The following is a 26648-nucleotide window of genomic DNA, read 5'->3' as shown; positions in this document are numbered from 1 at the left end:
ATTGGCGTGAATGGTTGTGTACTCTCATCGAGATTGGGAGTTCGGTTGCTCAGGGCACCTTATGGTCTGACCAAAAAAATTTAAAAAAAAATTCAAGATTATATTGGGTCCTTACAAGAAATGAGATTTTTCTCTGTATTACCTTCTAGACTCTTATTTTGACTTATTTAATCACTATTAGCTCTTTGACTTGGTTAAACAATCAATATAACTATATAAATGTTTGATTAATTAGTGTTTTTGTAATTGTTTATTGATTCAAAACGCTAAAATTCAAACAGCTTTTAATAAAGTCATGTTGCATGTAATAAGCTACTACCTCCATCCCATTTTGTGTGTCTTGGTTCGGTTAACGAGGCTGAAGTTATTTTTAATCTAATTTTTCATAATATTAAGTTTAGTATTTGTATACAAAATTTATATATTTAGAAACTACACTAAAAGTACTATTAAACACAAAATATCAAATTTAAAAATAAGTAAAAAATACCAAAGAAAATAAACAAAGAAGAAAGAGTTATTTTGACCCAATAAATAGTAAATAGGACATATAAAATGAGACAGAGGGGTATAAACTAACAACTAATTTACCAACTATCTTTACTAATACTTTCAACTAGTCAAACCTACTAATTCAATCAGCTAATATCTATTTATCAAACACCCCAAAATGTAACAATGTCAAAATATATTGAAATTTGCATGTAATAACGTCCGTGGCCAACTAAATTGGAACAAATTGTATTGCGACAGTGTGAATTGGCCAATGATGATTGATGAAAGCAACTCAATCCAACGACTCTCACTGACTTTAGTCTGACGAGTGGACCACTAGTCCTGAAATGCGGAGTATATATTCCAGAAACGCGACAATATTTATTAGTTCGTCATCGTTTGCAGCCGGGAAGAGAGAGCTCTCACCACCACCTCATAACGCCAATCGCAACAGTAAACCTTCTTCTCCTTCTCCAATATCCTATCTCTCTTTGCTTTATTCAAGTATCTTTGCAGAAATCGCGACTTCATGGCTGTTCATACTGTCCGCTACAGTATTTTATGTAGTCATTATTTTAGAAAGCCCTTTTTAGATTTTTGTTTTTGTGTTTGTATTGATTTATATTTATTTTTTTAGACTTTAGATTGGCGGTTAGTTGCTACTTGGATGTGTTGATTCTTACCTTTTATTTTATTTATTTTTTCTGATTCCAGATTTCGGAGTTTTATACTTGAATCAGTCTGAAATTTTTATTTTCTTAATTGTAGAAAATTGATCTTCTGTTGTTTCTGTTGTATATAATTATCAATAGTATCATGAATAGTGATTTGTGGAAGACAAGCCTGGCAAAGTAAACAGTATGATGCGTAAATGTTTACCATTAGTTTAGTGAAAATGTGAAATGCTAGCATACGATGATGATACTGCCATCCTTATAAGTGTTGATCATATGGCCATTCTTGTTGTACACTTGTTTGTATACTGATGCTGCTGATCCCTCTAATTCCTTATATTTCTGTTGCCCTGTTTTTTTGTTTTTTCCTGTTAAGATAACAATGGCTGAAGGCCACACCCAAGGGGGAGGAAGAAACTCGTTAAGCTCCCGTGCTGTCCTCAATCAGAGGATTCTCTCCTCTATGTCGCGAAGAGCTGTTGCTGCTCACCCATGGCATGACTTAGAGATAGGTAATAGTTGCAATGGATTTCTTTCAAGTGTCAGGTTCTTTTGACTAGAGTACATGATGAACTCCTTAGCTGTATGATTATTCTAGAAATGCATTTTTTGGTGATAGTCTGGTGTATATCATCTCAGTGTTTTTGTGTATAAAATTTCAGAACTAATTTGTCTAATTATTGGTTGTACTTATGTGCTCTATTACATGATGCATGCAGGGCCAGGTGCGCCAGCAGTATTCAACTGTGTAAGTATTGATGCAAAATGTACCTTCTAGTTTTTGTATACTCTGTACTTAATAAGATGTTGAACCTGTTATTGTGGTTATACATGATTAGATAATCTGGATTTTTTTATGTTCGGTGTATATATACTTACAATTCAAAAAATCTCTTTTGAAGTACTTGTCAATGTTTATTCAATTTTCTGGTAGTTGCGCAAGACAAAGAAATGGTATACAGCTTACAGGGGTCTGCTTACTCCTACATGTATTTGCCTGTTGTATTTGTGCTTGTTTCACTCAGGGATTTAGGCTTTTTGCTGCCTTTCTCAGATGTAGAAGGTCATTATAGTGTTGTAAATAAATGACCTTAACTAATTTATTTTCTGTGGCAGGTGGTTGAGATTGGAAAAGGCAGCAAAGTCAAGTATGAGCTTGACAAAGCAAGTGGCCTTATAAAAGTGCGAATTTTGCCTATAAGTTTTCTTTATTTTATTTTTCTTTAGATCTTCAATGTGTCTCTGCCATAACCTAGAGTTGTTCTATTTGGTAAAGGTTTACTTTATGCTTTTCACTTGTATGGGTTCAATAAATGTCCCAAGTGTAGGAGTCATTTAACTGTGATAAATGTATGTACATATATTCTGTCTTTAATATAGTACAAGCTAGAAACCATTTGCATACTGTTGCTTAGTTGAGTAAGCTCAAAATGATTATTAGAAATCATTAAATGTGTAGGGTGCAAAGAACAATACCCAGGTTATAGATATACAACACAGTGTACAGATGTAGGATGATGACAAAATCAAGATGAATTAAATTTACATTAGCATGCTCATATTCTTAATTAGATGTTCATTTAAAGACTTGTCTGATGGGAAACTAATTTGTGATTTGTGAATTGTGATTCACCAGTTTGCTTGTTTCATTTGGTAACATTAGATTGTGTTTCATTAGTTATTCAGCCTGTTTATTAGTATTGTGATATTGTCTCCAGTGAGTGACTAAATTTGTATGAATTTTATATGATTAGGTTGATCGAATTCTCTACTCATCTGTTGTTTATCCACATAACTATGGTTTCATTCCAAGGACCATCTGCGAAGATAGTGACCCTATGGATGTCCTGATACTAATGCAGGTTACCTTATTTTTATTTTTATTTTATTTTAACTAGACAAACACACAAACAATTTGGCTTTTGAAACGATCAATCAATCGACATACTTCTAACTGGCTGTATTTGAAATGATCAATAAATCACCTTCTAATCTGGCCCTTTCTCTCTACTAGGAACCTGTGCTGCCTGGTACATTTCTTCGTGCTCGTGCAATTGGATTGATGCCTATGATTGATCAAGTAAGTGCATTTCATTGTGCTCTACAAAAGGACATCATTATCTCATTGAACAATATTTATAATGGAGCATGCAGCTAGGCAATACTACAAGCATACTAATGAATGATCTAAAATGCTCTAATTTGCACTCATCTTTAATGTTGACTTGTAACAAGCTGTTTTCTTTTGCTCTGTGAAGTTAGTAGTTGTTTATTCTATTATATTGTTTCTGCTAAACATGAAAGTTGGACATTTTATAATATCTTTGATTCATTGCTAATTGTGAAAGAGGATCCTGTTACAGGGTGAAAGGGATGACAAGATAATAGCTGTGTGCGCTGATGATCCTGAGTTTCGCCATTACAATGACATCAAGGAACTTCCTCCACACCGCCTGGCTGAGATCCGCCGCTTTTTTGAGGACTGTATCCACAATGTGCTAATCCTTGATATTTTTATTTGCACCTCAGCTGAGTATTTCATCCCCATCTATGCAAATGGATGAATTTTAGTATGCATTTTACTGATGATTAAGGGAGTGAGCGAAAGCCTCATGTCATATCTACATAGTTATCCACTTATCTGCTTTCTTCAATCCCCATTCATTCTTGGAAATCCTTTACTATCAATGAATAGACAAAAAGAATGAAAACAAATCAGTGGCAGTGGAAGATTTCTTGCCTGCAGAATCGGCTGTTGATGCTATCAAGTACTCCATGTAAGTTGAATCCCCCTAACCCCGTCCCCAGGAAAATTCAGTAGTGACTTTTTATTCCATTTTGTGATCTCAGGGATCTTTACGCTTCTTATATTGTGGAGAGCTTGAGGCAGTGAATCACTCCACCATTATCAAGTTTCAGTGCATGTTCACTAAACAAATAACTCTGGACCTTCGAAGCTTAGGGCTCTTTGCTTCTATGACAATCTTGTCTGAACTTATAATCTTACATTTTAATCCATTTTAGACATCTTCATGATGTTTATGAAGTGTACTATTTTAAGTGCTTTTTGCTACAAAAGCTTATTATAATCGAGCAGTGCCGCTGAAAGTTACAAGTTAATTTGCAGGTTTTAAAGATGGTGGGTAGATTTAGTAATATAATTGTTCTAATGGTACAACAAGCCGTTTAATATGTTCGGCAAAAAGAATGTTGTTTATATCAAATGTTTCAACTCTTAATTAAACCAGTTTATGGACAGACTCGAATGTCGAGTTTGGGCGTTAAACTGAAATCAAATAAAATAGGAATAAAGTTTAAATTGCTCACTGAAGCCACTGAACGAAAAAAATAAAAAAGTGCAATTAGGTTACTGAATATTCCAAATGTATGCAATTTCACTTGATAGTATGTTACTATTCATTTCATCAGGTTTGTCTGCTTACGTGAATGGTGATTTGATTTTTTAAAATAATTTTTAATAATATATTTTAAAAAAATAAATAAATTAAAAAATTAAAATTGACTATTTGGGCTAAGCCTGACAGTTTACGCACCTAGTAGGGTCAAACTGTAAAAAACTGGGCCATTACGAGCGAGTTGACTCACTAGTCCAGTACCGACCGCTACATGAGTAGTAACTCGTTTCAGCTCCCTTCATTTTCGCTTCTTTGTTATGGTCTCCACACTCCATTCTGCCCCGGAAGCGAGCTGAAGGCTCTTACACTTTGAGAAGCCATATCTATATCATCTTTAATCGCCAATCTTTGAATCCGTTCTGGAATTGAAGGAGTAGGCGAAGGAATTGAAGGAGATGGGTTCCCTTGGGAGAGCATTTTACACTGTCGGATTCTGGATCCGCGAAACGGGTCAAGCACTCGATCGCCTGGGCTGTCGCCTCCAAGGCAACTACTACTTCCATGAACAACGTATGTCTCTCGATCTTCGCCTCAATAATTTGATATTTAAATGTGTCAAATTTTATCATGAGAATGTTGTGTATCCAATCTTCTGACGGAGAGAAAATTTTGGATTCCTTGCAAGCATTCATCGATTTGGCGGCTACTTATGTGTAAATTTTTTTTCTTCATTTTCCGTGTATGTTATTTTAATATTTTGTCAATTTTGTTGCTACTGATTGAATGTTGAAAGTGAAATAATTAGCTTGGAAAAATAATGAGCACTTAGTCTCTTGAATTACTGTGAAAAGATATATGCTAAAGCTTAGGTGGTGGAAGACTATCCATTCTACTATGAAAAGATGTCAGATTTTTTACTCTGGGTTAATAACAAAGCAATGCCATACAACACTCCAACAGGATTATTGATTCCCAATAATTGATTAGAAAGTGAAAAGTTTTAATTCATAAGCTTTTTGCAGATGCCTTGTTATTGCTGAAGAATAATTGAAATTAATAACAATGTGCTCGCTTTAAGCTGGTTAAAGTTCCTGATCAATACATCTTCATTTCATATTTTCATTATGGATTTTCTCTCGAGCATTGTACTGGAAGCTTACCACTTAAGTGTATCTCCCTGCAGTGTTCTCTGTTTGATGAATTTATGTGTTCTTCAACTTCAGATTTTTTCTCCTTACCACTTAACCAGCATAAATGTATGTAAGGTTGAATTTCTGACTTAACATCTTTTACTTTTTTATCCATTTCAGTGTCTAGGCACAGAGTCCTTATGAACTTGTTTGATAAAGTTCCTTCAGTTCATAGAGAAGCATTTGTTGCACCAAGTGCTTCTATCATTGGGGATGTTCAAGTTGGAAGGCATTCCTCTATCTGGTATGGATGTGTTCTACGAGGTAAGCTGTACAAAGTATCAGAAGATTGAGAAACAACAGTCTTCTGCTGTTAGTGTGTTGATGATGATTCCAAAATTATGTCTTCTTCCAGAAATTCCTGATCTTAAGTGTGGGGTTTCAATTGTTGTGATAAATACTCAAAACTTACAACTGTTGTTATTGTTGACACCTAACACAGGGTAGTCTTTTAGAAGTCCACTGTATTAAGATTATTGGGATCCTCTTGTACTTGGAGCCTTATCTGTTCTTATCCTTTCAACATTTTACACACTGCTTTGTTGATTGACTTAATTCATGGGTTTGGAATTTGTCATAGTGGGGGCTATTCAGTAAATGGAAAATATAAGAAAAATGGAAAGCAAAAATGTAAAAATGGAGTTTGTGTTCAAGTTGTAAAAATGGAGGAGAGTTTGCCAATTGGAAAATACAGGTGAACAGTACCTGCAAGTACAGTTCACTCTTGTTTTCCACTCCAGGAAGATTTTTTATTTATTTATTTTTGGGATAAATGTTCTCCATTTTGAGAATGGAAAATTGGAAACATTTTCCATACTGAACGCTCCCAAAACAAATCCCTTTCCAGACAATAGGCTTGAGTTTGAATCCTTCTTTTCAGCCCCTTTTGACGTACCCCAACAGGAATTCTTGTTTCAATGAACTACTTCATTAAGCTGGGCTATTTAGGATTTCAATGTATCATTTTTAATCAAAATAACATGCAGTTGTTCCCCTCAAGGTTTTTATTCAAATTGTAAGATTCAGCATGGATGAGAGAACTTATTTTCCTTTAAATGGCCATCTCATAACTTCTTCTTTAATAACATTTTCAACCTTGTCTCAAGGCATCTAGATGTGCCTTTTTGCAGTTGATCGGTTGATCCTACTCATAAAGTGAGCAGAGGTTAGGTTCATGAATGATTAGGTTGACAAATTAGTGGCTTTGTGATATGGTGCTGAAAAATAATTGCTAATTGGGCTATCATTTGTCTCGCATCTCTGGGAGTGTTTTGTCAACTCATGGTGCTTGGTTTTCTTGTTTCTTGCCACTTTTTGTTTTCTGTTCTTCTATCTTCTCCTTTCTGATAGGACAAATTCCAAATTGACTTCTGGCCATATCAATAGCAAACAACATAAGGGGCTAATTGGGAAACAGAAAAAAAAAATATATTAGTACTAAAAAAACAGATGGGGTTGCGTCCTTTTGAGGGTGAAGAATAGAACTTGATTTTATTTTCTTGCGAAGTAGGCCAGTAGGGTTTGAGGAACTGTTGGTAGAGAAATAGAAAGAGAACTTGGGGGATTGGTGGCAAGAAGAGAACAGAAGGTTTATTAAAAAGCTCTAACTTGTACCATTATAGTGGTAATTGGTAAATAATGCAGTGAAAAGATACTTGTGCCCTTTGAAGTAGAAATAGTGCTGATGATGCGTTCTTTGGAAAGGCATATCAGCGCCGGATTCGAAATCGCATGGAAGATATGTAGGCAGCAAACTAAGGGAACAAATCAAGATGATCTTTTTATTTCCTTTGTTAAGTGAGTTTATTTTAGGAAGACAATATTCTGCCTTCCTTTTGAATTATGTGAGTTTATTTTAGGAAGACAATATTCTGCCTTCCTTTTGAATTATGTACTAGCTGTGCTTAGTTTGCTATAAGTACCAGACTCTTAGAGAGTGAATAAATCAAGCATTGAAGTTTAAGAAATTAAGGAGCCGGAGACTCCAGAAACTCCTTCTATCTTTACATTATATTCCCAACTCCCCTACTTTGCAACTTTCATTCTTCCTTCCTTACACCATAGCCAAGTCTGCCTCTTCACAAACCCCAGCTTCTCGCCCATTGACGAGAGCTTTTTGCCGAGAACATAACATTCTGGTTCCGTTGCCGGGCGTCAAAATGGGCGATATGAAGAAACTCCAGGACGAGGTCCGAGCTATCCAGGCTTCCGTTGAAAAGTTGGAACACCTTCCTGCAACTGTGGACGCTCTAACTGAAAACGTAGCCAACCTCACCCAGATGGTACACTCTTTCTTCACATCACCGAACACCGCTGCCGCTACTGTCACTTCTTTTCTGGGCACCCAAGTTCCAGAAACTGCACCACCACAGCTAGCTGATTCCACCCATCCGACTAGATTCACCAAACTTGAGTTTCCCACTTTTGATGGCAAAAGCGACCCTCTTATTTGGCTCTATCGCTGTGAGTTGTTCTTTGAAAAATCGCCACATTCTGATCATGAGAAGGTTACCACTGCAGCATATTATATGTTTGATAGTGCCCAACTATGGTACAAACGTCGCTTACAAGATGGTCAACTATTTTCTTGGATCCAATTCAAAGCTGCATGCACCCTCCGCTTCGGACCGCCCCGGAGCATCAACCCGTTAGGAGAGCTGGCAAACCTCAAACAACAGGGTCGGGCTGTCGATGACTTCATTGATGATTTTCAGCTCTTGCTCGCACGGGCTGACAATGTCTTGTACTCCCAGCAGGTAAACTTATTCACTGCCGGCTTGGATGAGATCCTACGCATTGATGTTGAACGACTGAGACCTGATTCGCTTGATGAAGCCATTAATATTGCACGAGATTATGCTCGTAAAGGCACCCTGCTTTGTCCTACTACCTCCCGGAGGCCTTTCCCACCACAAACTCCACCGAGCAGCGCCATTACGGTACACCAACAGCCACTGGGGCAGAATACCACACAGTCTCGACCGCTGCGACCGAAGAAGCTTTCCCCGGCTGAGATGCTGGAACGGCAAAAACTGGGCCTTTGCTACAACTGTGATGAAAAATGGATTAAGGGCCATCGTTGCAAGCGCCACTTATATATGCTGGGAATTATTGAGGATGAGGAAGATGACGTGGATAATTGTCTGGAGGACTTGGAACCAGAAATCTCTCTCCACGCTATCACCGGCATAAACCATTCCCAAACAATGCAGATTCGTTTGATGGTTGCGGGTTCACCGATCATTGCCTTGGTTGATTCTGGGAGCACTGATAATTTCATCAATATCGCCACTGCCCACCGGCTTCATTTGCCTATCACCCCTCGCACTGGTTTGCATGTTGCTGTAGCTAATGGCGAACGCATGCCTAGCTCCGGAATCTGCCAGAACATGTTTTTACAGTATGATTCCATCTCCTTCATTGAAAACTTTTTTGTCATCCCTTTAGCAGGAGTGGAGTTGGTATTGGGGGTCAAATGGTTGCGCACGTTGGGCCCTATTTGGTGGAATTTTGAAACAATGCAAATGCACTTTGCGTGGCAGGGGACCGATGTGGTGCTTTCTGGGATTTCAGGTTCTGGTCACCCATCTTTGCACCTCCTTCACCAGCCCCTCACTGAAACTGCAGCAATGGATTCACTACTTGACCACTTTGCATCAGTTTTCGGCACCCCTCAGTGCCTTCCGCCCTCTCGCAGTTGTGACCACAGGATTGTAGTGGCGCAGGGAACTAATCCCGTGGTTGTCCGACCATATAGATATCCTCACCTTCAAAAAGATGAAATTGAGCGACAGTGCAGTGACATGCTCCATTCGGGGATCATTCGACCAAGCAGATCTCCGTTTTCGTCCCCGGTCCTCTTAGTCCGGAAACAGGACCTCTCTTGGCGCTTCTGTGTGGATTATCGGGCGCTTAACGCGAACACCATCAAGGACAAGTTCCCAATACCCACCATTGATGAATTGTTGGATGAGCTCCACGGTTCAAAAGTGTTCTCCAAATTGGATTTGCGTTCCGGCTACCATCAGGTTCGTATGCACCCGGAGGACATTGCTAAGACAGCTTTTCAAACACATCATGGCCACTTCGAGTTTCTCGTAATGCCATTCGGCCTCTCTAACGCGCCATCCACTTTCCAAGCACTTATGAATGAGGTATTCGGGCCTTATTTGCGTAAATTTGTGCTCGTATTTTTTGATGACATCTTAATCTATAGCGCGACGTGGGTTGAGCACATTCAACACCTCCGCCTAGTACTGCAGTTGTTACAAGACAACACGTTATACCTCAAACGTTCTAAATGCGTTTTTGGAGATCACCAAGTTAGTTACCTTGGACATGTGATCACTGACAGTGGCGTTGCTGCAGATCCTAGAAAAATTCAGGCTGTTCTAGATTGGCCTACTCCGTCCACACTCACTGCCTTGCGGGCTTTCTTGGGCTTGGCTGGATTTTACCGACGATTTGTAAAAGATTATGGGGTTATTGCTGCGCCCCTGACCAACCTCCTACGCAAGCATTCCTTCAACTGGGACAATGATGCAGACGCTGCATTCGCTACTCTTAAAAAGGCTTTGTCTTCAGCTCCGGTTCTTTGCCTCCCTAACTTTGCAATAATTTTTGTAGTAGAATGTGATGCCTCCGGGGTGGGCATAGGCGCTGTTCTGCACCAAGACGGGCACCCTATCGCTTATTTCAGCCGCAAGTTGGCTGATCGGCACCTGAAATTACCAGCCTATGAGAGGGAACTCATTGGCTTGTCTCAGGCTGTCCGCCATTGGCGCCACTATCTGTGGGGGAGGGAGTTCGTCATCAAAACGGACCATTATAGCTTGAAATACCTGCTGCAACAACGACTCACTACCTCCCCGCAACAGCATTGGATGAGCAAACTTCTGGGATTTGATTTCAAGGTGGAATATAAGCCGGGGAGGCTTAATGTCGTGGCAGATGCCCTCTCGCGGCGGGACGAAGAGCCTAGCACTCTGTTTGCCATCTCGTGCCCACGTACCTCCCTTTTACAGGACATTCGGGATGAGCTCGCACAAACTACCGAAGGGCGTGCTTGGGTAGCCCGCGCAGCAGCTGACTCTACCAATGTTTGGACTGTTCGTGATGGTCTTCTGTTTAAAGGTACTAAACTGGTTTTGATTCCATCTTCTAAGTTTATTCCAGTTGTGCTATCCGAAATTCATGGCTCCACTCATGAGGGTGTTCAGAAGACGATCCATCGCATCCGAAGGGAATTTTATTGGCCTAAGCTTGCTGATTCTGTGAGGGAATTCATTGCCCAGTGCACCATCTGTCAGCAGCACAAGTGGGAGAACACACACCCCTCTGGGTTGCTACAGCCGCTCCCTATTCCGGAGCAGATTTGGTCAGAGGTTTCCATGGATTTCATCGTTGGTCTGCCGAAGGTCCAGGGGAAGTCAGTGATCCTAGTGGTTGTTGATCGTTTGTCTAAATACGCTCACTTCTTCCCGTTGGCTCACCCATATACAGCATCTTCTGTAGCATCCATCTTCTACGCCAATATTGTTAAATTGCATGGAATTCCAGAGAGTATAGTCAGTGACCGTGACCCATCATTCACAAGCTTGTTTTGGAAAGAACTTTTTCTGCTCTGTCGCACAACGCTGTCCTTTTCATCTGCGTATCACCCGCAATCTGATGGCCAAACGGAGGTGGTAAATTGCACAATCGAGATGTACTTGCGGTGTCTTGTGAGCAGTTATCCAAATCGTTGGGTGGACACTCTTCCGTGGGCAGAGTATTGCTATAATACTTCATTTCACTCTTCCCTCAAGACTACTCCGTTTCAGATGGTCTATGGTCGTGCTCCTCCTCGCCTAATCCCTTTCGAACCAGGAACGACGAAAGTGGCTGCTGTGGATGACCTCCTGCAGATGCGAGACGAGATTTTGACCCATGCGCGTCATCACCTTCAAGAGGCTCAGGTTCGTATGCGAGAGCAATATGATAAGCATCACAAGGAGGTAAACTTTGAGCCTAATCAATGGGTTTGGATTCGTCTCCAACACTACAGGCAGCATTCTCTTGCCCGTAGGAAATTCCATAAGCTGTCTCCAAGATGGTACGGGCCCTATAAAATTTTACAACGCATTGGTCCTGTGGCATACAGAGTAGAACTGCCTGAGAATTGCAGAATTCATAATGTCTTTCATGTCTCTAAACTGAAGGCTTTCGTGGGTGATCCTCCTTCGCAGCTTCCGACCTTGCCACCAATCACGGATGGTCGACTAGTCCTCCAACCTCAGAGGGTTCTGCGCTCTAGGCTCAATCGTGGTTCACCGGAGATTTTAGTTGTTTGGAAGGGTATTTCAGCAGATGACGCCACTTGGGAGCAACTGCATGACTTTAAGCTCCAGTTTCCTTCTTTCAAGCTTGAGGACAAGCTTGTTGTCCACGAGGGGAGTAATGATGCGTTCTTTGGAAAGGCATATCAGCGCCGGGTTCGAAATCGCATGGAAGATATGTAGGCAGCAAACTAAGGGAACAAATCAAGATGATCTTTTTATTTCCTTTGTTAAGTGAGTTTATTTTAGGAAGACAATATTCTGCCTTCCTTTTGAATTATGTGAGTTTATTTTAGGAAGACAATATTCTGCCTTCCTTTTGAATTATGTACTAGCTGTGCTTAGTTTGCTATAAGTACCAGACTCTTAGAGAGTGAATAAATCAAGCATTGAAGTTTAAGAAATTAAGGAGCCGGAGACTCCAGAAACTCCTTCTATCTTTACATTATATTCCCAACTCCCCTACTTTGCAACTTTCATTCTTCCTTCCTTACACCATAGCCAAGTCTGCCTCTTCACAAACCCCAGCTTCTCGCCCATTGACGAGAGCTTTTTGCCGAGAACATAACAGCTGATCTCATGGATTTAGATGTTAGTTCTTAATGATTCGTCTACCTTTTTGAGAATGAAGTCTTGGGGAGAATATGCCAAGGGACTTGTTATGGCTTGCAAGAGGATGAGAAGAATAGGGGTGATGATAAAAGTGCATAATAATTTTAGTGCAAATGTTTTACAAATCATTTCAACTTATAATTGCTTAATGGCAAACCCTTCAAATATGGAGGAACCAATCAAGCTTACAAAAATTCATCTGCACATAAAGTCATAAATAAATTCACCCTTGTACTTTCATGAGTTTTGTCTTCATGAACTGTGGCTATTTGTTTCATATATGTGCTTCTTGCAGGTGATGTGAATAGCGTAAGCATCGGAACTGGAACCAATATCCAAGACAACTCTCTTGTTCATGTAGCCAAATCCAATCTAACTGGAAAAGTGTTGCCGACAATTATTGGCAACAACGTTACTGTTGGTGAGCAATGGCACTGAATTTAGTGTGCTGCCATCTATTATTTTGCTGATCTTGTGGGATAACTTTTGACTTTGAACTGTGAAGGTCATAGTGCTGTCTTACATGGATGTACTGTTGAAGATGAGGCATTTGTTGGTATGGGTGCAACCTTGCTTGATGGGGTGGTTGTAGAGAAAAATGCCATGATTGCTGCTGGTGCTCTTGTGAGACAGAATACAAGGATTCCTTGTGGAGAGGTTTGTAAGCTCTTATTTTTTTTAGCTAATCAGCTTTTATACCTACTTAAGTTAAATAGAATTGCAGAGGATAAACTTTCATCACCAGCATTATTCTAGAAAAGCAAATTATTTGATTTAAAAATTTTATTCTTGTACTAGGATCAGTTTTTGGCTTTATTTTGTGAGTAGCTCAAACATGTTAAAATTACTCGTTACATTTTCCAGCTGATGAACCCTACATTTGTTTAAAAAAGAAGTGACTTTATAATATACCAGTCATTCTGGTTAACATGGTGGGCTAACTGCATATTATCAAGTGAAGTTGATTGGTCCAATATCTTGTAATAGGAAATACAATATTCTTTGCCTTTTTCTTATTATAGGCTAATACTTAAGTTGCAACTCTTTCCTGTGCAATTGTAATTCAGTCTCTAATCACTGATACCTGTGGGTCTTACAGGTTTGGGGCGGAAATCCTGCCAAGTTCTTAAGGAAACTCACAGAAGAAGAAATAGCTTTCATCTCCCAGTCAGCCCTCAACTACTCAAATTTAAAACAGGGTCATGCAGCTGAAAATGCAAAGAGCTTGGATGAGAATGAGTTTGAGAAGGTTCTTCGCAAGAAGAAGGATGAAGACAACGATTCAATACTGGGTGTTGTTCGTGAAACACCCCCTGACCTCATCCTACCCAATAATGCGCCAAAGGCTTCTTAAGCGCAAGTTAGAGGTTGAGTGAGTATTTGGTGAATTTGATGTTAACTGACATTTTGTTGTAATGGGCAGATTAACAAGAAGGAAATGCCCATGGTTCATGTCTCTAATAATTTTGGCCGCCCCCCAGGCTTGCATATCAAATATGGATGGATCTTTGCTTAAATTTACTGGAGAATGGAGAAACAAAATTAGAGTGTTTTAGCAACACTAGGGAGTGTAGGACATTGAGTGAAAAATTTCTTCACAGTTTCTTCATTTGTATGTCAATAATGCTCATTGCCCCATTCCTTCCCTCATATCGTTGAGGTCATGTCTTCATTTGACACTGGATTAGAACTTAGTTTTCCTCACCCGGTTTTATCCGATGGGATTATAATTATGTGTGTCATTTTGTTGATGAGGATATTGTTTTCTTGTACCATCACCGTTTCCGTGCTTATAATTTGAACATACAAGTATTTGTTTGGCCAGCTACAACATATGAATATAGACATCCCCTTAAAAATCTCAATCTCCTTGAGAAAGAGCTAAATGAATTTGAGATGCAGGTCAAATAGATCCTCTAGTTATAGTTTTCTTCTGGTTTTTTGACCAGTGCTTTCTCCTTATCCGTGTGATAAGCATCTCTAGTTCTCTTCGGATTTTCGTTCTGTTTTTTTTTAAAGTCATTTTCGATTCTTGCTGTGCTGTTGGGAACTGCTTTTGCTTTCTCTATGGCGATGAGGAGTCGTTTGTTGGAGTCAGCTTGTGCCACGCTCACTCTAGCTGAGGGGGAGGAAGATGGTTTGGTAGTGAGCACTGGCGACATCAATGAGGAATGTGCGGACAGCCGGACAATCGTTTCACTCTCTAGGAAGATTAACCACGGAGAAGTCCATCAAGTTTAATGTGGATTAGCCAATTTCATTCCCTGCTCGATTCAAGACGTGTGCTTATCATAGAGGGATATGCTTAAATGGTTATGTCCACCAACTTATCATCAATTGATTTTAAGTAGGATATAACAATTAGATAGCCATAGAATTTCGTGGTTAAGCATGTTTGACTTACAATAGTCACATGATCCATAGAATTCTGTGGTTAAGCATGTTTGACTTACAACAGTCACATGATCCACTAGGAAGTAATTTGAGTCATCAATTGATTTAAGTAGGATATGACAATTAGATAGCCAAAGAATTCTGTACTTAAGCATGTTTGACTTACAGCAGTCACGTGATAGGTGACCCACTAGGAAGTAATTTGAGTCTAGTCCCGGATGGTGATCCAACAATTAATATCAGAGCTGAGGTCACGGGTTTGAATAGATGGCAAGGCGACAGACGAGTCCAGTCTTGGATGGGATTAATGGCTAGCAGAAGCTAAGCGCGCTACAAAAGGTTGTTTTTGTCGGCCTTTCTGTGTAACAGTCCACCAGTAGCGGAAGAGAGGGTGACTTACCATACAAGAATCTTCCAGTTCTTACAGAAGCTCTTTGTTACTAGTCAAGTGGTACAAGAGCTGTATCTTATCTTATAGCTCGACGGGTCGCCCTTTCAATAAAGTAGATAAAAGAAACTATTAAATAGATAAGGAGTAGGTGAGTGAGTGAGTGAGTCCTCACTCACCTAAGTGATTTTGGTCACCTAGCAAGCCTTTTATTTGGTAGGTAATATCGCTAAAGTGTATTATTAGTTTTGACTACAAATGAAGGAACTCGAAGTGAAAGGGCATCGACTTATTTCTTAGAATTAGAGTTCTACCGTAGCAGATCGAGTCAAGCATGTTGCGCAAATGGGCTTGGTGATCAAAGGTTGCGGCAAGTGCTAGAAAGGGGATTATTGGACATTAGCCGGGTTGGCCGAGTTCAGTCCCTACTCGATTCGAGACGTGGCGCTGTGGCTTACCATGTGAGGGATGTAGTTAAGTAGAATATGACAGCCAGATAACCAAAGAACTCTGGGTTAAGCATGCTTTACTTACAACAGTTACAGGATGGGTGACCACTAGAAAGTAAGCATAGTGCAACACTGAGATCCAACATAAATATAGAAGATGGAATAACCATGGGTTCTTGAAGATGAACATGGCAGTTTTCAAGCTGCGAAGTGCACGGTTAAACTAGGTATTTTCTTAGTGCACGAGACAGAGGTTATAGTAGTTCATGAAGCTCTTAGTTGGTTGAAGGATCAAAACCTTGAACGTGTACAAGTGGAAACAGATGTCCTTCAAGTCGCTAATGGACTCAACTCCTAAGATTTTGATTTTGCTTTTGATATGGTACTTTTGGATATTAAAGACTTATGTAATCACTTTTTCAAAGTTTACGTCTCTTTTGCTAAGTGATAGCTTGCTTTTGATGATATGGTACTTTTAGATATTAAAGACTTATGTAATCACTTTTTCAAAGTTTGTGTCTCTTTTGCTAAGTGATCCGCGAACTAGCCTGCTCATTTACTAGCTAGGGAATATGTTTCAATGGTTGATTGCATGGAGCGTGGTTTTTCAAACTTTTTTAAGAAAAAAAATAAAAAATTTGTAATGCTTTGACTTCGGATCTTTGTGAATGAAGTTGTTTACTTAAAAAAAAAAAAAAGAAAAAGAAAAAAGATCAGGCTTGTTTGATAATCGGTGATTAGCGTTTAGTGATTAGCGATTTGTATCAACGGATAATGTATGCTTGAATGCCTTCACATTATAACTTTGAATGCCACCTTACTTGTATTAAATGACAAATAAAATCGTATGTATTCAGAAATCTCTATATAGAGGGTCATTATTTGATTGGTTGAGATTAAAATAGGAGAACTACCCTATTTCAAAGGACTTAAAGCAATAAATGAATACCACTTCAAATGTGATTTGTCTACTTCAAAAAAAAAAAAAAAAAAAAAAACGTTTTCTTTTTTCTTGAAAAACATCAAATGTCACTTTTATCATTCAAAAATAAATAAATGTTGTGTATATTTTCTAAAAGAGAGAACTAAACAAATATTGTGCCATGGTGCACCTGCCCCTCTCGTGCCAACTAATAATTGGCAAAGTATATACAAGATTAAATGAGAATAGGGTAGCACCTTACTTGTATTAAATGATAAATGAAATCGTATGTATTCAGAAATCTCTATATAGAGGGTCATTATTTGATTGGTTGAGATTAAAATAGGAGGACTATCCTATTTCAAACGACTTAAAGCAATAAATGAATATCACTTCAAATGTGATTTGTCTACTTCAAAAAAAAAAAAAAACGTTTTCTTTTTTCTTGAAAAACATCAAATGTCACTTTTATCATTCAAAAATAAATAAATGTTGTGAATATTTTCTAAAAGAGAGAACTAAACAAATATTGTGCCATGGTGCACCTGCCCCTCTCGTGCCAACTAATAATTGGCAAAGTATACACAAGATTAAATGAGAATAGGGTAGTTTAAAAAAAAAAAAAAATGAGAACACGGTCTTCATGCAAAAAGTAAAAATTGATATCAGTCGTCCATCAAATTTATTAATGGTTGAAATTAGTAAAAAAAAAAAATGTAAGATAATTTTTATAATTATTAAAAATTTTAAGAACGGTGTTTATTTTATAGTTATTACAAATTTGAAAGTTTAGTAATATAAGATCCTAACATTTGATTTCTCAACATGCAGAATGTGAAAGTGTCCACACTTTTTACAATGGAAGTGTTATATATACATACAATATAATTTGGTTCAAATGCAGCGCTGTTCTCCCATGAGGTCGTGCAGACTCATCTGGACTATTGGATGCTCTTAAATCAATGGTTGAAAATTAATGAAGATGAAAAAAGCGCAGTGGTATTTTGATAATTTTCTGCAATATGTTTATTTCGGTGGTGCACTAAGTGTTGGGGGTGTGATGCACTTGTGAGTGCTTTGTGGTGCACTAAGTGTTGGGGGTGTGATGCACTTTTGAGTGCTCTGTGCTGCACTTTAGAGTGGACCATGGTGCACCACAAAGTGCTGGTATTTGATGCACTAATGAAAAAAACGTTGTAACATTTTGGTATTTTTTTGAACCATGTATATTTGGGTGGTGCACTAAGTGTTGGGGTGTGGTACACTTTTGAGTTTTGAGTGAGCTGTGGTGTACACAAAGTGCTGGTTTGTGGTGCACTAATGGAAAAAATGTGGTAACATTTTGATAATTTCTTTCATCAAGTATATTTTGGTATACACTTAAGTACTAGGGTGTGGTGTACTGATGAGTGTAATGTGCTGCACTAAGAATGAATGCATCACCAAACATATGTAAATGCACTAAGCTGCACAACCGCGGGGAAGGATGACCAAAATAAACCAGGCCATATATATATATATATATATATATATATATATATATATATATATATATATATATATATATCACATTTATTTCTTAGTTAACCACTTTAAATTTGTATATTGACGTCCATTTGAAATATAGGGGACCATATATATTACATTTATTTCTTATTTAACCACTTTAAATTTGTATATTGACATTCGATATATAGGGGACTAGGGGTGTAAACGAGCCGATCCCCGAGCCTAGCTCGTTAAAGGAGGCTCGGCTCGAGTTCGAGCTCGAGAACTGATGCTCGAGCTCGAGCTCGGTAATTTTCGGGCTGCTCGAGCCGAGCTCGAACAGCTCGATTATTCGAGTTCGAATTCGAGCTCGAGTTCGAGCTCGATTTTGACATTGAATTTGACCTATTTAATATTTTTGATTAAAAATTCAAACTACTTTGTTTTATCCATACATAAATAATAAAAATCTTTTAGGGATTTTGAGTTTAAAATTTTAATTTCTAATTGTTATTTTTATATATTATTATATTATATTATATTATGTATTATATATTATATGGCTCGCGAGTGGCTCGACGAGCCACGAGCCTAGAATATCTAGGCTCGGCTCGAGCTCGATTACTAAACGAGCCGCTCGAGCTCAATTTTGACCGAGCTCGAGCCGAGCTTTGACCGAGCCGCTCGCAGGTGGCTCGCGAGCTGCTCGGCTGATTTACACCCCTATAGGGGACCATATATGTATAAAAGTAAATTAGTTAATGTGCTGTTAACGGCGTTTTGCATTTTATGTTCAGATTATGAATTTACATTTATTAAATTATGAATTTTCTGTTATGAGATTATGAATTTACAGTATGTAATTATGAATTTTCTGTTATGAGATTATGAATTTACATTTATTAAATTATGAATTTTCTGTTATGAGATTATGAATTTACAGTTATGTAATTATGAATTTTCTGTAAATTCATAATTTCATAACAGAAAATTCATAATCTCATAACAGAAAATTCATAACCTCATAAAAGAATATTCATAATTTCATAACTGCACATTCATAAATCTATGCCTGTACATTCATAATTTATGAGTGTTGAAGAAGTTTGCGCGAAGAGGAAGTGAAACCGCGAAATGTGAAAATGAAAAAAAAAAAAAAAAGTCCCGCTGTTAATTAAGAGAAAGAACAAAAAAAAAAATAATAATAATAATGGTGTCGTTACCGTTGGGACCGTGTTCACCATGGATGGTGAACACGGTTCCATGGCATAACGATTGTATATACCATCAGAGTGCGTTGCAGCATGACAACAATCAAAGAGGAATTTTGCTCATTCAAGAAATTAATTAAACCACACTTCATTATTATTATATGCATGAATCTTTACAATTTCATGCATAGTGTTGCTATACATACATTGTTGAACTTAATTAAAATACATACAATCAAGAAAATTAAAACAATAAAAATAACAATCAAGTACGCAAATTAAGGCGGATATGATATGATCGAGTTGCAATATAGGTCTTAGTGAGGAAGACGAAGGTAGAGCGGAATGGGGTTGTGAGGTTCCGGCGGTGAATCCCAGACTGAGAAAGCACTGTTCGAGTTCATCCACTTCTCACTCATCTCTGGATAATGCCGATCCAACACATCTTTCAGGCTCTCCGTCGTGTTAACCCATTCCAGCCCTTTCTTCGTGTATGTTTCGTCGTTGTAATTGGTGGTGAAGAACCTGTCACCCTCCAGCCTCCTGCACCATTAATTCAATTCAATTAGTGTATCGCCTTATGGAAAACAATTTAGGTTGAGCTGATCAGCTTAAATCAATAAGAAGCTAGCTAAAAATATTACTAGGGGCTAGGGGTTCATATATTTTTAAGGGGTATTGAACCCACAACCTCAAGTATAACAACACAAGTTCCAAACCACCAAGCCAATCAAGATCTTGTGTATTAAAGGGTAGAAAGCTCCACTTATGCATGGGAGCAATGGCGGACCTAGGGGCGTGACCCCTCCCTAATTTAAGCCTTTTATAAAATATAAATATAGGATTTACTAAAGGTTTTTGTAGACTAGTTGGTAGAAACCTTAAGTTGTTTATTGTAGGTCATAAGATCAATTCCCACTGGTTTTGTATTTCTTTTCTTTTTTTTTAACCCTTCCAATCCTTTTTTTTTTTTTTTTTTAACACAAACGAAACTTCATTACTGATTAAAAAACGTTGCAATACTTCAATAAATTAAATATTTAAGTCTATTTTTTTGTGAATCATGAGATTTGATCCTGAGCATTCATTTTTTTTTATTTTAATGGTTCAGATTTCAGAATTTTTTATTTGTACGTAAATGGCTGATCTGTAATATACTTAGAGTAGTTGAGTAATTTTGCACATGTATTTATTTCTTTTCTTATCAAAATCTGTGATATTTTATTTGTTTCCTTGTGCGTATGTTTTTCTTCAACGCCAAGAGTCGATGCTGCTACACCTCTTCTGTGATATATATATATATATATATATATATATATATATATATATATATATATATATATGGTCCCCTATATATTTAACCACTTCAAATTTGTATATATATTATAGGGGACCATATATATATGGTCCCCTATATATCAAATGTCAATATACAAAACGTTTTGTTTTTTCCTCTTGAAAACATCAAATGGAACTTTAATTTTTCTCATTGAAAAATAAATAAATACTGTGAATTTCCTTAAAGAGAGAAATAATTTACACAATTATTCTTCACAATTATGTTCATATAAGTAGTACATGTTTTTGTTTTTTTATTGCTTTTGTTGGGTGACGAGGGAAATTAATTTGTAACAGTTATTCGATGCTATGCATGGGATAAATTCGCCTTGTGACCTTACTACCTTAGTAGCTCTCAATGAATATTGAACTTAGAACATTGTGATTACTAAGCCAACAACTGACGAACTTGACTAGGGTAACCAATTTATTGTTTTTCTAATATATAAGGATGAGATATGTTTTTATTTAATAATTCGGTTTAACAAAAAAAAGAAGTTTAAATTTTCTAAATTATGTTGGGATTGTAGGAAGTTATAATTTTTTGTGTTTGACTGAAAGTAATAAAAAAAATGTATGTTTTATGTTTGATTTATTTCTTAAAATATGTAAATAAATCTATTACTGAGTTATTTCTTATAAAATAGTAATTATTTAAATGATGATGATAATAATTATTATATTAAAACAAAATTATAAATTAAATTTTATAATAGTCAAAATTGTATGCTTTAATTTCTGTTTGGTTAATTTCTTAAAGCTGATTTTTTCTTACAATTTGAGTCATTTTTCGTTTTATCCGGATTGAATGAATATTTTTGTTAACTTTATTTTATGTTTAAAATTTAGAAAAGTCAATTTTCTAGTTTTCAAAACGAATCGTTAATGTGTAATCGCTACCTTAGTGATTGGTTCAAGCGGACTAATTTTATGGATTGATAGTCAATATATATTATTTTAAGTGTTCACGGCTTTTGGAATAAATGTTTAGGCGGCCTATACCATCAGAGCGTTGCACCATGCATGACAACAATCAAAGAGGAATTTTGCTCATTCAAGAAACCAAACTTCATTATTATTATTATTATATGCATAGTGTTGCGTATACATTGTTGAACTTAATTAAAATACATACAATCAAGAAAATTAAAACAATAAAAATAACAAGTACGCAAATTAAAGCCGATATGATATGATCGAGTTGCAATATATATAGGTCTTAGTGAGGAATACGAAGGTAGAGCGGAATGGGGTTGTGAGGTTCCGGCGGTGAATCCCAGACTGAGAAAGCACTGTTCGAGTTCATCCACTTCTCACTCATCTCTGGATAATGCCGATCTAACACATCTTTCAGGGTCTCCGTCGTGTTAACCCATTCCAACCCTTTCCTCGTGTATGTTTCGTCGTTGTAATTGGTGGTGAAGAACCTGTCACCCTCCAGCCTCCTGCACCATTAACAATATTATATTCAATATCTTCAATTACTGTTTCGCCTCGTGACCCTAGCCAGCAAGAAGGTAATTGAAACAGTTTATACATGTTGAGCTGATCAACTTGATCAAATCAAGAAGGTTAATATGTCATTTCGTCGGGGAGTTAAGCTAATAGTCTGACTAACTTGGCTGAACTGAGGTTGTCAGCAAAGAATGGAGGTAAGTTAAACAGGTTGAGCTGATCTGCTCAAACCAAGAAAGTTTATATAGACTGGTCCCACTGAGAGTCAAACTTAGATTACTAATAGTCTGGCTAATTTAACTGAAGTTGTCTATCCCTATACTAATAGTGTAATTTTTGCTTCACCTTGATGCCATGAGAAGAAATATGATGAAGGCAGTTTCGCTGATAGCGAAGCCCTTGATCTTTTTCTCAGCCATGAGCCCAACCAGAAGGTCCAAATCCTCCACGTCGTCGCCGTAGACTTCCCGGAGAGTTTTGATGGCTTCCTCGTCGTCGGTCAGGTCTTCCCATTTGGAGATGGGGATCAGAAGGATGGCCCTACGGAACTCATTGTATCTTGCTACACTCATCTCTCTGTCCCTATACACTATATTATGAATCAAATCAAGTTAAAACATTAACGTTTTAACGGTTAAATATCATTTTACAATCTCTTATAACAAAAACTATTGATACCTTCTAGAGCAGGTAGGTCAACGTGATCTGGTCTATCGGTCCCGTCGGGATTTTGAGGGACAAGGTCCCTCATCCACAAGGGATAATTCCAGAGTTCAAGTGCACCGCAGGCTTGGTGTCCCATTGACACCATTTGCCTTGCAAACCCTATTTCCGACAATGTCTGTTCTCCTTTCCGACCAATCAAATCCACCATGTCAACCCTACAATAATTAATGCAACATTAACCCATAATTACTTTTAATTTGTCACAATATGTATCTGAAAATTATGGAATTTCCGATCACTTGAAAGTGATCTGATCTTAAATCAAGTCAAAAGCATTGTTCCGACCACTTTTGATATTCGGACAAACTTTTGTTGCTATTTCCGACCACTTTTTACTTTTGACTCGATTTAAGATCACTTTCAGGTAGTCAAAAATTCCATAATTTCCAATAGTGATAATAGACATACTCTCGGGACAGTGGAGGTGATTTGTTGGGTCCAGGGGCGGCGTTAATATTCCTAAGTGAAAGCTTTTCTGGAAGGAGTGGATGCATCCTGTAAACGCTGGTGAATTCTTCTGTCAAGGAATATGGGACGCCATGGTTTTCAGGTTTCTTCATACCCACGAAACCACTTAAGAGATACCATCCCAAATGCCCAAACGTATCCTTAAACTTCTTCCCCAGCAAACCGTACCAATTGGCCCTCATCCCTGCAAGTAATGTATCAGTTTTGAGCAGCTCCACGGTCCAGTCAATGGTGTGAACCTTCGCAATCACTGCAGACGTCACTAGCCTTGCATGCCGGTAAAGTTCCTCGTCCTTTAATTCTGGATATCCCTTCTGATAATTCACACAAAAAATATAAGTTGATAGTTGAATTGCACATTTATGTTTATATTATATGAGTAATCATCATCACCTTTAGGGCATCGCACACTGCATTATGCTCCATAACAAAGAGAGCTTGCAACGACAAGAGACCAGCCCAGGTGTTACGAACATCTCCGGATATAATGTTCCCATCTTTGTCCTGGAGGAGAAGACCATCTTTCCCTATCTTCAGCTTCCCGTCTTTGAATGTTCTCACTTTTTGCAATGCTCCGGCGTTGCTTCCATATATAGCACTTCCATCCCTTCACCCAAAAATTTAACCAAATTAATTGAACATCTTTTTACAATAAGCTAATGTTATTAATTAGTCAAACCCACTAACCCAACCAGCTAACAGCTATTTACCCCATCAGTTATTCTATTAACTAGTCAAACTCACTAACTCAATCAGCTAACAACTATTTACACAACACTCAAAATGTGGGGCTACTTACTACACAAATTAAATATAAGAGAATAAAATTGAGCATTCACTACTATGGGGTAAGAAGCTAAGGATTATATAGGCCCTGTCTGGTAAAATAATTAGCCTATATATAGGTCAATTTTGGCTTATTTGATCACTATTAGTTGTTTGACTTGGTTTAAAAATCAATATAAGTGTTTGGTTAATTGGCTTTTTATACCCCAAATTGCTAAAATTCAAAAAGCTACTCAAAACAACTTTTTCAATTAGTTTTTTTAGAAAAGAAATTATACCAAACAGCTAATTTTCCAAACACTTTTCTACAATCAGCTAATGTTATCAACTAGTTATATACCATCTAATTAACCCAATCAGCAAACAGTCATTTACCAAAATGGTCATAATCTTCCCGAGAGAGCACATAGTATACGTACCACCATGGTGTTCTGCGGTTTCTGTGGCCGGACTTGATCTCATAGAAGCCGGTAGGCTCCTCCTTTGCTTTGTAGAACTTGAAGGATTTGAGAGGGCATTGATTTGCTACTTCTTTTGGTGCAACAAGCTCAATCTGTTGTGTATCTTCTAAGTGGTCAATCCAATCGTGTATCATGAACTGTATCCATGAAGCCGCAATCATGTTGAATTGCTTCCCAGTATCGATCAAATTTCTACGTGCCAATAGCTTCGTCGCAACCACCATCGGATCTGGCTTCTTCAACTGCATATATATATATATATATTATGCTTTTCAGTTACCTGCTATCTAGTCCATATATATATATCACTACTGGAAATTATGTAATTTCCGACCACATGAAAGTAATCTTAAATCAAATCGAAAGCAAAAAGTGGTCGGAAATAGCAACAAAGATTTTTTCGGATACCAAAAGTGGTCGGAACAAGGCTTCCGACTTGATTTATGATCACTTTTAGGTGATCTAAAATTCCATAATTTCCAGTAGTGTATATATACATCGTATCTGGTTATATATACCTTGTTTGACTGATCAACTGGAAGGATGTTCCTGCCGAAGAAAGAAAATTCTTCTCCGACACCTTCATTGAAGGGATCATTGTAGCTTCCGTCAGCCGTCCGGTAAGGGTAATCCGCCGGATTAAATCGGACGCCGGTGGGCGTTTTGCCGACGTTGAACAAGTTGTATTCCTGGTGAAGGTGGCGGCGAATGCCCAGATACACCAAACCTAAGAACACCGGCAACTTGTGCCACAATCCCAGCTTATCCACAAAATGAATACCCTACAAAATTAAAACGTACAGTGCAAACCAAATATTATATTGTGTGCATTAAAACTTTGAACAAAACACCATGCCAAACACTAATTATTATCACATGTATTATAGTTAGGTTGTTAATTATAAAATATCAACCCTCAATTTTACGGCTAATATATTATGTGTTTGTAAATAAATGAAAGTCACATAATATGTTAATTGTGCCGTTAATTAACATATTATGTGTACGTGTTGAGCATATAATATGTAAAACATAAATCTGCACTCTAACTATCAGCTTAGACTTTTAGTTGAAATGAAGCATATGCTTCAATTTGGTATCAAAGCAACTCCATGTCAAAGATTATGGGTTCGAATTTACGAAAAAATAAAAGATTATGGTCCACGGATTACGTTGCTTGGAACCCATCAAAAAGCAATCAGCTCATACACGTGAGTGGGCATGTATTATATATAGATGTGCAAGCTAAGGGAATTTAAGTCTTTGTATTAAATGTATTAACCAAACCAAATACAGTGTGCATTACAATTTTGAACAAAATACTATGATATATAATAATTATTATTGTCACCACACATGTATAATATATAGTTGTTAATTTTAAAATATCAACAATTAATTTTACGGACAAAATATATTACTTAAAAAAAACTTACTAGGAAGAGAAGCTTATCAAGCAGGGTCATTCGGTCGACGACTTCATGGAAGTCTTTGTGGATGAAATTGTGAAAAGGAGCGAGCAACACAGACTTAAGAGATGCCATAACAATGGACATTATTTTTATGGAACAGGAAAACAAAGATTCAATTTGTTGAACTAATGAATCTAAATGATTCCTCACCTCGTAGTATATATAGAAGACTTAGAGAGAGCACCCAAAAAGAGAATGTTACGTGTTCTACAACTATGAGCCGGCTTTGACAATTCTATTTCAAGGAATTGAATAATCATTGGTCTCAATATATGGTCTGCAACGAGTCACGACAAAAAAAAAAAAAAAAAAAAAAAAAAAAAAAAAAAAAAAAGGAAAACAAGTACAATACTCAATCTTAAGAACTCGTTATAGCTTCTATTACCCAATGGACTGATGAAGATGATAAATCGGAAATAAAGTTTCGATGGCAGCTTTGATAATTG

At 37.5% G+C, this 26648-nt stretch overlaps 3 protein-coding genes and 1 long non-coding RNA gene across 5 annotated transcripts; 2 read left to right on the top strand and 2 right to left on the bottom strand.

Annotated features, from left to right (window-relative positions):
* Positions 1–13: 13 nt before the first annotated feature.
* Positions 14–6401, bottom strand: LOC109151267. Its single transcript, XR_002049275.1, has 3 exons — positions 6117–6401; positions 1421–1427; positions 14–23 (listed from the first exon to the last, which is right to left on the bottom strand). It is a non-coding gene; the product is annotated as an uncharacterized LOC109151267 (long non-coding RNA).
* LOC109151264 (soluble inorganic pyrophosphatase-like) lies at positions 850–4304 on the top strand. The gene is made up of 9 exons (XM_019299184.1): positions 850–948; positions 1546–1681; positions 1889–1917; positions 2286–2351; positions 2924–3031; positions 3184–3249; positions 3533–3653; positions 3865–3946; positions 4020–4304. Exons 2-9 carry the CDS (start codon positions 1552–1554, stop codon positions 4060–4062), a joined length of 645 nt encoding a protein of 214 aa, XP_019154729.1. The 5' UTR covers positions 850–948; positions 1546–1551; the 3' UTR covers positions 4063–4304.
* Positions 4795–14468, top strand: LOC109151263 (gamma carbonic anhydrase 1, mitochondrial-like). The gene is made up of 5 exons (XM_019299183.1): positions 4795–5095; positions 5836–5979; positions 12940–13065; positions 13150–13301; positions 13744–14468. The coding sequence occupies exons 1-5, from the start codon at positions 4981–4983 to the stop codon at positions 13996–13998; spliced, it is 792 nt and encodes a 263-aa protein (XP_019154728.1). The 5' UTR covers positions 4795–4980; the 3' UTR covers positions 13999–14468.
* Positions 14469–19619: 5151 nt separating this feature from the next.
* LOC109151261 (alpha-dioxygenase 1) lies at positions 19620–26343 on the bottom strand. 2 transcript variants are annotated; one of them, XM_019299180.1, is made up of 8 exons: positions 26167–26343; positions 25249–25512; positions 24689–24972; positions 23877–24090; positions 23424–23797; positions 22968–23170; positions 22635–22878; positions 19620–20039 (listed from the first exon to the last, which is right to left on the bottom strand). In XM_019299180.1, exons 1-8 carry the CDS (start codon positions 26284–26286, stop codon positions 19814–19816), a joined length of 1929 nt encoding a protein of 642 aa, XP_019154725.1. In that variant the 5' UTR covers positions 26287–26343; the 3' UTR covers positions 19620–19813. The 2 variants fall into 2 exon arrangements, with proteins under 2 accessions (XP_019154725.1, XP_019154724.1); XM_019299179.1 differs by lacking the exon at positions 19620–20039 and adding an exon at positions 21929–22279 and having other exon boundaries at positions 26167–26342.
* Between the last annotated feature and the right edge of the window lie 305 nt (positions 26344–26648).

Source organism: Ipomoea nil, unplaced genomic scaffold, assembly GCF_001879475.1.
Source record: "Ipomoea nil cultivar Tokyo-kokei standard unplaced genomic scaffold, Asagao_1.1 scaffold2283, whole genome shotgun sequence".
In the NCBI taxonomy this organism is placed as follows: Eukaryota; Viridiplantae; Streptophyta; class Magnoliopsida; order Solanales; family Convolvulaceae; genus Ipomoea; species Ipomoea nil.
The sequence above is the reverse complement of the archived record's forward strand: the minus strand, read 5'-3'. Positions and strand labels throughout refer to the sequence as shown.

Bases quoted from the DNA above. Each gene is read 5' to 3' on its own strand.
- LOC109151263 (XM_019299183.1), top strand. From the start codon at position 4,981: ATGGGTTCCCTTGGGAGAGCATTTTACACTGTCGGATTCTGGATCCGC. The intron at 5,096-5,835 runs GTATGTCTCTCG...TATCCATTTCAG, and splicing joins CTACTACTTCCATGAACAAC to TGTCTAGGCACAGAGTCCTT. The intron at 5,980-12,939 runs GTAAGCTGTACA...TGCTTCTTGCAG, and splicing joins GTATGGATGTGTTCTACGAG to GTGATGTGAATAGCGTAAGC.
- LOC109151261 (XM_019299180.1), bottom strand. From the start codon at position 26,286: ATGTCCATTGTTATGGCATCTCTTAAGTCTGTGTTGCTCGCTCCTTTT. The intron at 25,513-26,166 runs GTAAGTTTTTTT...TTAATTTTGTAG, and splicing joins TTGATAAGCTTCTCTTCCTA to GGTATTCATTTTGTGGATAA. The intron at 23,798-23,876 runs GTGATGATGATT...GTGAATTATCAG, and splicing joins CAGTGTGCGATGCCCTAAAG to AAGGGATATCCAGAATTAAA.
- LOC109151264 (XM_019299184.1), top strand. From the start codon at position 1,552: ATGGCTGAAGGCCACACCCAAGGGGGAGGAAGAAACTCGTTAAGCTCC. The intron at 2,352-2,923 runs GTGCGAATTTTG...TTATATGATTAG, and splicing joins AAGCAAGTGGCCTTATAAAA to GTTGATCGAATTCTCTACTC. The intron at 3,250-3,532 runs GTAAGTGCATTT...ATCCTGTTACAG, and splicing joins TGATGCCTATGATTGATCAA to GGTGAAAGGGATGACAAGAT.